This window comes from Pan paniscus, chromosome X, assembly GCF_029289425.2.
Source record: "Pan paniscus chromosome X, NHGRI_mPanPan1-v2.0_pri, whole genome shotgun sequence".
In the NCBI taxonomy this organism is placed as follows: domain Eukaryota; kingdom Metazoa; phylum Chordata; class Mammalia; order Primates; family Hominidae; genus Pan; species Pan paniscus.
This window is the reverse complement of record NC_073272.2, coordinates 139,176,842-139,190,704: the sequence shown is the minus strand read 5'-3', so window position 1 is coordinate 139,190,704 and position 13,863 is coordinate 139,176,842. Positions and strand designations below refer to the sequence as shown.

General features: G+C 35.7%; 1 protein-coding gene across 4 annotated transcripts in view; it reads left to right on the top strand.

The window, feature by feature from the left end:
- The window catches only part of ATP11C (ATPase phospholipid transporting 11C), a 205,913-nt gene extending 192,835 nt beyond the window's left edge, over positions 1 to 13,078 (top strand). For 2 of the 4 annotated variants that reach the window (XM_034950757.3, XM_063601656.1), the window contains 3 exons: positions 1,351 to 1,504; positions 7,666 to 7,770; positions 10,461 to 10,531. In XM_034950757.3, the coding sequence (XP_034806648.1) occupies positions 1,351 to 1,504; positions 7,666 to 7,767 (256 nt within the window). In that variant the 3' untranslated portion in view covers positions 7,768 to 7,770; positions 10,461 to 10,531. Of the gene's footprint in view, positions 1 to 1,350; positions 1,505 to 7,665; positions 7,771 to 10,460 lie in introns of all 4 variants that reach the window. The other 2 variants (XM_034950760.3, XM_055106120.2) reach the window with 1 other exon arrangement.
- Positions 13,079 to 13,863: the final 785 nt, after the last annotated feature.

The following is a 13,863-nucleotide window of genomic DNA, read 5'->3' as shown; positions in this document are numbered from 1 at the left end:
TGTCTTTGGGGTTGGGTAGTGAGAATGATGACTTCCGAGCCCCAAACCACATCCAGAAATAATAGTGTTTATTTTTTACTGCCCTACTACAAAACTCCATAGATGACATGGAGGTTAAAAAAAAAAAACAAAAAACAACTGGATGCATTAGTCAGAAGGTATGATGCCAAGGAACACTCTGTGACTAGCTGCCATTTGTCACCTGGGCCCCTGTTATGGCTCAGTTAACTGCCTAGAACATTATTCAAGGTGTTCTTCAGAATTTGAGTGAGGTAGAGTTCTGCAGAAGTCTTTTCCATGTGGCAGACTTTTCCCAGAAAGCCTGTGTAGCCTAGGCCTCATAAATTTTTCTACCTTCCTGTTCTCACTTTTATTCCACAATCTAATTTTCATAAAAGTAGAGCCACAAACTCAGTTTTATCATGTTACATAAGGGTGCATAGACATTAATTTTTAAATGAGAAACCAAATTATCTTCAGGAAGCATGATGTGTCATCTAATAAACAGGAGCCATGGTTATCTACCTGGAGCTCTTTAATCCTAGGGCAGTCTGATGTGCATCCTGTCTTTAAGCAACCACTTCTTCCCCCTCACCTTCAAAGAACGATAGCTTCACCTACTGAGGCTCTCTGTGGTTCAGCTCAGACAGAAGGGAAGGGAAACAGGCTGTGCTTCTCAATGGCCACTTTACAATGAAGTGGATGACTCAGAATGAAATCTAACTCCAGAATGGGGGTTCCTGCTGGATTTCTGGATTCTAAGGCTTAATGTCCAATTAGCAATATTCTACTCTGTGTCAACCTATTTGGCACATACTGTTAATATATATTTGTGGATGACAATGGTAGATTCCTTCCATTTGAGAGAGATGATAAGCTTCTACTGTCCTTTTTATATTTACATAGTGTTTTTATTGGGAGAGAGTTATAAAAATGTCTTTTGAATTTCTGAATACAGAACACAAATCCATCCCCATCTTAATAAAACAGCTGAGGAAATAAAATGCTTGTTAGGATAAAAATGAACCATTTCTCTTGAATATCTTTTAAGCACCAGCATTTTCTAATGCACATAAATAGTCGCCAGTTGGCAGCTTTAGAATTGATTGCCTGATTGTCTTCAAGTCAAATGCATTTTATCTTTTTTCTCCTTTGATTATCATTCCTTTTTTCCCAAACATTTGGTAAATGAAATTTGTTTATTACTTTGGGATATTCTAGAGAAAATTATTTTTATTAATGTATGTAAGGAAGATTCTTTTTAAATACAAAAGACATTTTAATTAAATGTCCATTTCATATGACAGGAATTGATTTGTTTTTCCATCATGTATTTTCTTTCCACTGCAGGCCTTTTCTCAAGCAACAGAGAATGTATTTTGTATTTGCCCAAATGCTGTCTTCTGTATCCACATGGTTGGCTATAATTCTTCTAATATTTATCAGCCTGTTCCCTGAGATTCTTCTGATAGTATTAAAGAATGTAAGAAGAAGAAGTGCCAGGGTAAGAACTAAGTTTATCTTACAACCTGATTTTTGGAAGGGGCCTCAATATCTGCCATGAGCTAAAAACCTGATTTAGAAAATTACATTAGTTACAGCATGTTAAACCCCTCCTTACAGGTTCATCACTTAATTTCCTCTTCTGCATAAAAAGTATAGTAAAAACTTCGTTATCCAATGCAGGTGGTAAGTAGATTCCTTAATAGTGTTCTATGTGACCTTCAGCAATCCATATGGAGTATCTCATATGCTCCATATGGAATTTTAAAAGGAAAAAATTATTTTATTTTGTATTTAGCCTAGAATTTTCACACCAGGAATTTCCACACCAACATTTTCGCTTTAAACTTAGAAATTTCCCTGTGGGCTGTTTGCAGATTTTTTTCAGTTGATAATACCAATTTGCCTCTTTCAAACCTTTCCCCTTCCTTTAATTATAGTGCTGCTTAATCTCTGCGTTGCTTCTAGCCCTGTCTGTCCAGCAGTATATTTGAACCAAAGAGAATTCCCTGGATGTGGTTTTGACATCCTTAGCCTCTGGAACACACTCGTAAAAATTCAAGATAGTTTTATGAGTGTGTTTTTATTTTTCCTATTAAATTGTAAATTTCCTGTGGGAATGAGAAGTTATTTTTTCTGCTGCCTCATTATGATATCTTTTAAACATTTTTTAAAAAGCCTTTAAAGCGAAATAGGGAGATGAGCATGGAAAATAAAACTTTTGGCAGATTTTGACCAACAGGCTAATTAAATATGTCATATTCCTGCCAACAGTAGCTGATTTTATTAAACAAAACTGTTTCTGTCATATTGACACCAACTAGATCTTGTAGCACCTCCAAGGCAGTATTTTCAGGTAATATTCTAAGCTATGACTACCTGACTTATTTGATAAATTTGTCAACCAGTTTAGCCACAAAACTGTTACATCATGATTTTGTTTTTGCCTGTTGAACTGATAGAATCCAGTAGTTGATATTACATAGACATGGGGATCTGAAATGATTAGAGTAGGAAAACCTTCAGTGATTAGAATTGTAAAAGAGGAGATTCATGTTGCAAGTCAGTGTCAGCCCCAATCAAAAACAAGAGAACTGTCATAGGGTACATTGATTCTTCATATACAAGGCCAGTCAGTGTGTAATTAGGTGGCCAGAATTGCCCTTAACTCCCTCCTTTCTACATGTCTTATGGGCTGAAACTGAACACAGTAATGTTAGCTTAGTTACGACTGCTTTACTCTAGTCTGGTGTTTTAGGATGGAAAAGTTGCATTCAAATACCTGATTATGTCTTCATATCGGTTGAACAGGGATAAAACAGTTTGATACAACAGACTCCACCCAGAATGTCTCAAGTGGCAATTTGCATGAAACCAAATAAAATAATGTTGCAATAAGAAATGATTTGGGGCTTTTTATAATAGAGAATTTTCCAGGGAAGGATTTCCAAGTTGCTCTTCCATCCTTATTTGGGAGTATACTTTGGAATGATCCTAAATGTGTCTCTTATTTGAGGTAATGGAGCTCATTTTAAATAATGGCTCACACCCAGCTACATGGTCTAAAGATGATAGAAAAATCTCAGAAAACAAAACTTTCAAACATGTCATCTTATCTTCTTCCTTATTAGGCCCTCTCAAAAAAGTTAGACATTGGCTGGAGGTGACTGTTACATAGACCATTAAATTGTGGGATGCTACTAAGCAGTCACAGATAAAGACTTAGAACGTTTTTTTTTTTTTTCACACGAACAGATTCTGAACTTCTGTTGAAAGTATGGAGTTCTGGGACTGCATCCTTTTTTACTTAGCAGCACACACTGTTGCCAGGGGTTTAGCATGAAATTTGTTATGGGTTATGTCCAGCGTAGGAAGAATTCTAGTGTCTGTGCTATGGCTTGGCATGCTGATATGCTAGAACAACCAGGAAAATTTCCATAATCATTTCCATTCATGCAATCATTCATTCATTTATTCCTACCCTTGTTGAACCAATAAACATTTGTTGAACCACCTACTGATGAACATCTCTCTTTACATCCAATGTCTGAAAGGCTAAATGGTTTTTCAGACTCTGCGGGATTTCAGGAGTCGCAAATGAGGCAAAATGTTGTGGGCACTCAGCAGTGCTGCCTCTTTTTTTTTTTTCTTATGAGAAAATGCAAGAGCAAAGTAGTGCAATATGAAGGCATAGAGGCCTACTGCAACATGGCAGCCACGGCTATTCTGATAAATCACATCTGTTTATATAAGGCCCTATTTGGCTATATCAAAGAGGTGGAGGCCAACTTCTAAGATAAGGGAGAAAGAGTATGTTATTTTCCCCCAAATATTTTAGTCTTTATGCTCAGTGACCAACAGTCTGACACTCTGTGTGATTTCCTACTTTGTTCTGTATTCCTTGCTAAGACATTGGCCTCATTTTAAAGAGAGGCAAAAGATACTGGGTCTGCCCCATATCCTGATAGATCCCCCGATGTGGTCAAATGTGTGTCTCTACCTAGAGTAGAAGAATCCCTGACTTCAAGCAATAAGTATCGTGGACACTTTATGTACACAGCCAGAAATGTGGCAGATCAGCTGCCAGTGCTGTTCTTATGTGGGTCTTGGCAGCTGCTTTGAGAAGGGGACTTAGCAGTGTGTAGTGAAAATGTCTCTATGGCATTTGAGAAAGAAGCTAAGCTATTTATATTTAACAATTATAAGAGCAGCCTTATGCTGAATTCTGTTCAATTCAGCATACCTTGCCTGAGGGCCCACTATGAGTTAGCTACTGTACTAGGTGTTGGTAATTCAGGGATGAATCAGATGTGGCCCTAGCTCACAAGGAGCTCTCACTCTGGTTATAAGGAGCATTCATATGGAATACTTCTGTAAGCAGGTATTAAACAGAATAGCAGAATCAGTGATGTGGCTTGTTTTAACACAATTGAGCTATTTCAAGTCACTACCTCCTGAAACCTCCAGTAAAATCGCTAGTATGGCAGCCTCCACTGCAACTGAGTTCTGTCATAATGCTAGTATTAGAAAGAATTCCAGTATCTTCAAATGTAGGTTCTCTCAGTTGTTTAACTCAAGGGTTGTAGTTAAGCCATGTATCCATCAGCTGTATTTTTAGCAATGAGGTTAATTTTTTTCCCCAAAGTTCCGTTATTAAGGATCCTAGAGCTTTTCTTTAGCTTTATGAAGTGACAAAGCTGCATAGCAATGCTGTTGAGGGTATATGATGAAACTACCATTGAGCACTGAACAGTGAAACAGCAGGATAACACCTCAAGGAAAGGTCAAGTATAGGATTTTTGTATTTCAAAAAGTTGTGTCCCCCCTAAGCACAGTCATTGGCTGTCTGTAAATCAATGAAATATATCTGGACTTTCTGGCCAAGTAGCAAATACCATTTCACATTTCCAATGGAGAAATTTCCACATATCCTGTGTGAAGTTTTCTCCTGTAAGTCACCACAATCGAAAAGTGAGGCTTAACTTCGCTGAAGCTTGACAAAGGAAGACTATAATTTAATGGGAATGCACCCAGCAACATGGCCGTGCTTAGCATGGGATGTCAGCACAAACAGGAAGAAATATTCCATTATGTAGAGAACTCTTTCAGAGTGGTAGACAGGGAAGGGAAGAATGTCAACTGTCTGAGCCAAAGTCCCAGAGAAAGCATTTTGGAAATTTTGGAGAATATAGTTAATCATTATAATAATGATGATTACTATTATGATTCTTACAGTGTCATATACGGGTTCACAGGGCAATAGCCCTGTTAGCTGGATTAGACAAAAATAAAGTTTAATCCTAATGTCGTGGCTGTTGAGATGGGCCTTTATCCATTGGCCTCTTTGACATACTGCTAATTGAGCTGGTGTCAACGCTCTCTAGATGACTGCAAAGGAATGTGGAAATTTCATTCTGTTTTAGCTCATTATCTCCTGTTTACCCCACCCCACTGCCGGTTGCTAGCTATATCAATTTTTTTATTGCTTTAGTTACTCTTTCCATGCTTTCTCCTGCTTTCTGTACTTTCATTTCCTTTATAAAGTAGTTTTAACACCTAATCTATTAACTCCTAATATTTCTGCTTCATAGAAATACTTTTATCTCCGATGGTTGGATACAAGTGTTTGAGCACACCAAAACGTGCTTACAGTTGCAGTCTTGAATAGATAGGTTTGTGCATTAAACACGGGGGTGGGGAACTTGGTATCATGCTGATCTTGTCGCAGGGTTTTTGCCCGTAAAATAGAAGATAGAAACAATTAAAATCTTTTTCTCAGAATCTAAATATTCTCTAGCTTTATCAATTGGTAATTTGCATTCTATCAATATGTCTATCAACTTTCTTCATTCCACCAACTTTCTTCATTTAAGGTAAAAACAAGAAAAAATGTAGTTGTCAAAACATGAATAAATTATTTACCTTGGAAAGTTTAATTGTTTATTAGAATCTTCTGGAAACAAATGTTACTTTAGCTGGTTTCTTTTTCTAAGCCCATTTTCGGTCACTAAGTAGACAATATGGGTAATCTTTATTAGCAGAGTTGTTCAAGTCATCCACATTGTTGACCACTCATCTTCTGTTTTGCTTGGGCAATGCCAAAACTGAGTCTGTAAATTACCTTATAATTTCAGGCACAGAATCAGAAGGAAAAAAATAACCTTAGGTTTGCTAGTTAAACTTTATCCATTTTCATTTTTCTGGGTGTTTTAAGGGGAAAAAAAATAATACCTTACTCAGGTAAAATTTAGCCTATCTTTCTAAAGAGGACTCTGTAGGAAAAACAGGGAAACCAATCAAATTAGGTTGTAAGAAAGGAAGTTAAGCATTGGTCAGAGGCAAATGGGACTGAAATGTGGTATCACCAAATGTTTTCCCATTGTTATTTTTGATTAAGTTTTTATCCTGCAACTGCTTAAGAGCAGTCAGTCCCTTCATAGTGTATCTGTACAGTTGCATAGGGGAGATAATTACTTCAAGATGGATTGGTGATTGGCAATGGACCCTGGACATAACTCTTTGACCAATGGATTTTGAACAAATGTAGGATAGTGAATTAATGATTAGAGATAAGTCTTATTTTAACGAGAAGCATATTTTAAAGCTTTTATTTAAAATAGTCAATTTTCCCATTAACAAAATAATTTCAAATTGATATGTAGAGAAATAGTAGTTGGCACGTAATAATAGACTATTCCTATCTCTGACTCTGCTTTTACTTCAGAAAATAATGTCTTCAAAACTAACATATCATTTCGGCTTCGAATTCTCAAGGTTTCTTTTTAAATGTCTTACATTTGAGAGATTATTTACTTTTTTTTTTTTTTTTTTGGTTTCTGCATTTCTCTTTTTTCTACTGCAATTTTCCACCTTTTGTGCAATTGTGAACAAGGTAACGAAACGCCTCCCTTCCTCAGGAACATCTACTATCTTCATGCTTTCTCAAACTTCCAGCAATCACAGTTTCTCTTGGAGTGAATAAGGTGATTTCCTTTCTTAATGTACCAACTTGCTTGCATTCTCATTTGCCTGACACCATTTTCTAATTCTTTATGAAAAATTACTTCTCATGACTCATTTTATATCTTCTATTGATGCTTAGAGTATTTTGTCATTTTCTTTTAATCATGTGTTCACCTTCCAAATTGTCACACTGGAGAGGAAGTAATTTTTAAAAGCTTGGACTACGGGTCTGTAGTCTTCATTGATCCACGGTATGCAGTAGCCATGGCGTGTTAGAGCTAGTCTGTTCACCAGGACAGGAATGTTTTGCACAAATTTCTCTTTGTTTGATAATACGGCACCGGCACAACTCTCAGAGGTGTTCACCAAAAGGATGGTAAGGTTTACTAATCAAACCATATTGACTCATCTTACCATATTACTTACCAGTGCCATTCCAAAAACCCAAGTTTACTACATACTACTGTTGTCTGTTTACTTCTACCACAAAAACAATTCGAGTTGGAGACTTTCTTAGGCCTTCGAATGTATTCATTTGAATGTTATACATTTACTATATAGTGTAATCATTTGTACTTTTGGCCAGAGGAGTAGTCTATAGGAAATGATTTTTTTCTTTTACCTTTTTTTAAATATATAATCACCAGGTAGGTTAACCAATTTTCAAATGCTTTAAGTATCTTTGCCTCACTATTACAGAGAAATCTGAGCTGTAGAAGGGCATCTGACTCATTATCCGCCAGACCTTCAGTCAGACCTCTTCTTTTACGAACATTCTCAGACGAATCTAATGTATTGTAACAGGTACCTAGTGTTAAACAAATGGGCTGGCTTTAAAAAATCGGATTAACAGCATTATAAAGAAAAAATGAAAATATCACTCTCTAAATTTTCTCTGCTGTTGGTGTGGTGAACTTTACAATATTCTTTGCAAAAATATAAAGATGCATTACTTGGAATATGGGGAAATATGCATTTAAAATATTAAACATTAAAATATGATAAGCCCCCCAAATAAAATGTTAAACATTTTTCAGAGCCAAATGTTGATACAACATATTTAATTTGTAAGGGGCAAGTTGTCATGGCAAGGCCACCATGTGAAAATGTTTGTTAATATTGATCAGGAAATATAACTTTGATTTATAAAGATCATTTGGAAAACTAAAAGTAAATATTCCAAAATTGCATCTGTATAATATCAAGCCAATTTAGCATTGCATGTTCTCTTGGGAATTATGTGAAAATAACTAAATGTGTTTGTACCTTCATGTGCTGTGTCTGTGTGTTTGCAGGTACTGTATACACTTATGTCCTTGTAAATGTCTGATCTCCAAATATATATCAATGAACCAGTCTAATCATAACTTTTTTAATGTCAAGTTTTATTCAAGCTAAATGTTTCAACTTTCAGAGGTAAAATATTTCATAGCCATTCAGGGGGATGCTTGCCTAATGATATAAAATGCTTTATAATTAATGTTTCCAAAAATGATTAAATTCACTTTATAATGTTTCATTTACCCCCAAAAATATTTGGGAGGAATTGATACGCCGTGGGAGGGCCCCTTGAACTCAGAATGACTCCTTTATGTATAGTCTGTATTTCCTTCAGTGGGGGCCTTTAACAACTCAGACCTCTGGAGGTCTTTTATCCATCCATAGGAATTTAGAGTAATAAATGAACAAGGCTTCCAAGCTTGTCAGCTTGGAAACAACTCTACACAGCTTAAAGCAGGGCCATCTTTCATGCACACATAAAAATTAATGATCATCATGAATACACTTGTGGGTTAGTTCACTTTGAAGCTAATAATTGCGAGTCCACCTCATAGGCCCATTTTTTTCAACAGCTGTCAACTCTGCCACCCTCTAGCAAAGAATACAAGTTAAATTAATGGATTGACTCCATTGGTTCTTCTGTCTTCCTGGAGTTCATCGCAGTCTACATCTGCACTGTTATTTTAGAAGCAGACTCATTTTGCCACAGTTAGCATCTTTTTACCCATTTTTGAACAACTTACCTGCGTATGTTTTCCCTTAGTAATGAATCTGCTTCACAAGTAACCTTCAAGGTCTTTGACCCCTTTGTCCCAGATTGCCTTGCTCTAAGCTGTGTGATGCATTTTAGCTATATTGTTTCTGGCTAATTTTGTATCCCCCTGGATTGCTCTCTTTAGCTTGGTCTGTGGTTTGGGGGACTGGGCTGGATAGAAGACACTGCTGTTGCTTTTGGCCTCTCCAGGGCCTTATCTCCTACAATGTCTAACATAGAACTGAGGAAGTATTTTTTAAAAACAATTGTCTTATTTTTAATGTAGTTATTTCTTCCAGGAATAGATTTTCATGTGGCATTATTTCTCCTCCAAAGACAATAATTAGCAGCTAGTTTAGGCATCTAGTTTGTTCCTTGGTTGGTAAGGAAACTACCTAACTCCTCAATGTGAGTTACATTCTCAGTATGAATGGCAACCTTATTTTGGTTAGAGTCACCATGACCCTGCAGAGCTACCTGAAAACCTACTAGTGGTTCTGGAGAATGTGGAACATAAATAGAAATGGAAGGTATTCTAATGAGCTTCTAGTCCAGCCATGGCAAAGGAGGTGTCCCAGAATGGGAAGAAAATAGCATACTACTTAAGACCTTCCACTACTCAGGTTCAAAAAGGTTGAGTTTTAGAGTGGAGAATCAGGCTCCCTGTTTTGACATATGACTTCCATTTCTTAACATACTTGACTTACACTTAATGATCAGTTTGTCTGTCATGCACCATCCTGATCATAGCATTTGATGATGTTTAGAGGACAGAGAAGAATCTACAGATTTGATAGGGAAATATCCGTGGTTTCTCTTCCAAAAAGATGAAGCATAAGAAAAAACAGAAGAATCAGTCGACTCATAGATACGTGATCTACCAAAAGGAAAACTAACTTCCGTATTGTAGGGGGGAAATATGCTTCTTTCAGTAAAAAGGAAGAATATTTTCACAATAATCTTCCAAAGCTGAATATATCTTCAGACTTCCTCTGTCAAAATTAACACATCAAGAAAAACAGCAATCTAATCATTCATCAAACATTTCCTGAGTATCTGCTGTGTGCCAGACACTATTACTAGCTGCTGGAGATAGAAGGTAAATAAAATGTTCCTGTTTTCAAGGACCTCCCAGCCTAGAGGAGAAGGGATCACAGCAAGCTAAACCTCTGCTATGGTAAATAATCCCAGAGGTAGAAAGTATTAGGAGAACCCTGGAACAATCCAAAAGCAAAAAGCAAGCCTGAATCTATTCAGCTGACAAATGAAGAAAGGATTAAAATCTGGTTATATAGTGTCACTCTTTTTTTCCCCTGCATGTGAATAAAACTTGGCACTTTGTTAAGACAGTTGCTTTACTCTCATAACAAAATTTACTACTTATTTCTGAAAATGCTTAACAGATGGTTTCGCATTATTAAAATAAGCCTTTTAAATCTGTATATTTTACATTTTTCAGAATCCGAATCTTGAACTGCCTATGTTATTGTCCTACAAGCATACTGACAGTGGTTACAGCTAAAAAAGAAAGCATGAAGAAACAACTGCAAAAAGTTATCATCTCAGGATACTTGATATGCAACACACTAAACCACTCTCATGTCTAGAGTTCACAATAAATGTTCATTAAAATACCAAATGATTCTCTTAAGCATTTACCATTATTGTAAGTAGCCTTTATGGCCAAAGCTGTAAGTTAAGAATTATATGAAAGTTGAAAGCAAGAATACTTAGAATTCTGGCTTTAGTTAGAGTAATATAACTCAAATGGGTGCTCTTTTAACCCATGAACTTTGTGAATGGATTTAAATACAATAGTATGAAGTAGAAGTTATGCAATGAGAATGAATAGATTTTGCTAATACTACTTTTTTTGCCTGGCAGAAGAAATAGACTATTTGGATCACATTTCTCATTCCTCCTAAATGATCATCTTAATTTTTTTTCCAAAGTACATAAGGAATACTTGAAAATACAGAATAACTAAATAGTATCAATGCATCAGACAGAATAGTTAATCCCTTCTGTTTACCCATGTGCTACTAATGTCTTGGTAGAATATTCTTGCCAAAAAAATACCTTGAACGCTTATGTGGAAAGTGTTAACTTACGGGTATTTTTGTGGGAATAGAAAAAAATTGTTTATTTTTTATTCTTCTGAATTAAACCCCACTTATGGGTGTAAGCCTACTAGACTTGAAAATAAAGTATAAAACATTTCCAATCACTTAGTAGCCCCTCAAAGTAGTTAGAAAATAAACAGATTTTTCCAGTGTTGATTTTACTGGGATCTGCAGTAAGGTGGTTTAAACCATAGTTATATAAAAATAAAGGTCATTCTGAATATCAGCCTTTTATAATTTTATGTGAAGAGGAAGAAAAATAGCTTATTTTAAACTTTTGACGGTTTTTATTTGAAAGAGATTGCATTTATGCATATATGCAGTGCTTTTTCTTAAACTTGGCCAATTTGGAAAGGGGGAAGGAGCCACCCCAAAACGGTGGTTCAGCTTGTAGAGCCATGACTCTGTGAAGATGAATGTTGTCTCTTAACTTGGACAGGGAAATGGTCTAACTCTAAACCATGAAACTGACCTTAGTAAAGTCCTTGACTAACTGAACTAGAAGGAAGGTTTAGCCTTCTAATTAGTTCACTTGAAACATAAATGTGAAATGTCTTCATTCAATGTTAAACACATACTTTTTTGGATATAAATGACCATATTTATTTGACTGCTAGTTTTTTTTTTTTTTTTTTTTTTTGTCTTTCTGGCATGCCTGTACTATTATTAATGTTTATATTGTACCTTGATTTGGAAAAGTATTGGAGTTAATCTGTATTGTATTTATATAGTCCATATGGCACATTTGATTCTTCCACATATATTTTGTGTTAATGTTTAGGTATGGTTTTTTTCTAAATTCTAGAAAAGAACATAATTTCAGTTATCAGAAGCCATTCCATCATTATAGACCCTTTTTCATTATTTCATTTGCTCTCATATATCAGTATTATTTTTGAGCATTTTGTTACATGTCATTCACAACTTACCTAAGTGTGCTGTGTTCTGGTAGCCCGTATTTGAGGTAAGCTGCTGAAAACAAAAGTCTCTATATTCTTTGCCTATTCCAAAGAGCTAAAAAAGTCTAACCCAGGAAAGCTTTTGATATTTTGTTTGTTTTCTTGTTCTTATGGTTGTTGTTGCTGTATTATTATTGCTGTTTTACATAAAATCTATGGGAACTGTGAATACAGACAAGAGAGCCACAGTAGAGAGGCTTGTTTAATGCAGTACTATTGGAGAGTTAACAGAATAATCTAGTAGAAAAATAACTGGTTGCATGTAAAATTCCTTCCAGCCAGAAAGAAAGAAAGACGAGGAGTAAGGGGGATTTAGAGTTATGTCTCAGCTACACATTACATTGTGATACTGCAGCTCAAATTCAGAATGGCAATGATACATGATATCATGGCCTAGATCCTTGAGAGGGACCTGGCTTTCCTTTTTAAAAGATATTTTACTGAAGAGCTAAAAAATGGCTAGTGTGGGGTTAGCAGATCGAATAACTTGAAATAGACCATGCAGTATTCCTAGCACTCAGTGTAATCACCCTATTTGTGACAGAGAAAGGGAAAAAAATATAATAAGATCATCTACCTATAATTTGAATAATTTTGAGCTATCAAAATGTCTTTGTAATTTTCACAACCGTTGTCCATTGTTTGAGGATGTTACCTACTAAACTGAAAACATTCATTCCATATCTACTTACACATACACCAGCAACAGTATAAATGTAAGCCTAACTTTGCAAAATTCGTAATAATTTAGTGATGGAATTTTTTAATAACATGCAGTATATAAATGTGCAGATTTTATGCGTGTTGACAAAATCATTTTTCAGCTTGCAAAATGGGACTGCAATATTACATTTTTCACTTAAGCAGTTTTTTACATCTACGTTGTTGCTTTCTAAAATGAATGTGAATGCCATCTTTTATGACTGCAACTTGCCTTTTCCATTACAGAAATTTTTGTTTGATGTAATCAATAAACTTTGGTATGATATGATTGATATATCAGCCTCTTTTTTTTGGGAAAGGTCTCAGTTTGACATTAAAATAATATGGAAGCAATTTGTTGATGGGAACTAAGTTTCTAATTTCTTCTTGACCTGCACAATTGACAGAAGTTTGACCATTTCTACATGAGTTCAACTGGTATTTTATGGCAATACCTAATTTGGGGAGGGTAAGATATTTGTAGGAGTTTTTAATAACACTGTACCTTGTTACTGCATAGATAAAAGTCCAGCCAAATCAGCAAATACATATTGAAAGTCTACTTTGTGCTTGGCAGTGTGCTTGATGCCAGCCATGCATTGAAGGTAGCATATGTTTGGTCTTTGTGGTCTGTGTCTTCAACCCATTGAACTCATTTGATTCTTAAGCAGTCAAACATGAAGGGATTTTACAGTAGCTTGAAACTTGGTCCAAAGGTGTGTGTGTGTGTGCACACCACTTCCCCCACCTCTTCTTATATTGTTCAGCCTGCACCCAAGACCTTGTGAAAGTCCCTTTTCTTGAAAAACCTCACTGTCCTTGACTGCCAAGAAACCAGAGTTGCTCTACGGAAACTGGTTTCATTGCATTTCTACATTTCAGTCTCTATGTTTTGGTAGTCTTTTAATCCTGTTGGTCTTTGATCTATATTTAGTGTGTATTTTCTTCTTTTTCATTAAGTGGAAAATATGCGAAAACCTGAATTAAAGTATCAGCTTTGCCACATTTCTCTCTGAATCCTTTTTCTTTCTCACCTGTAAGATGGTGTGTGGCAGGGCAAATAAGGTAAAGAATGAAA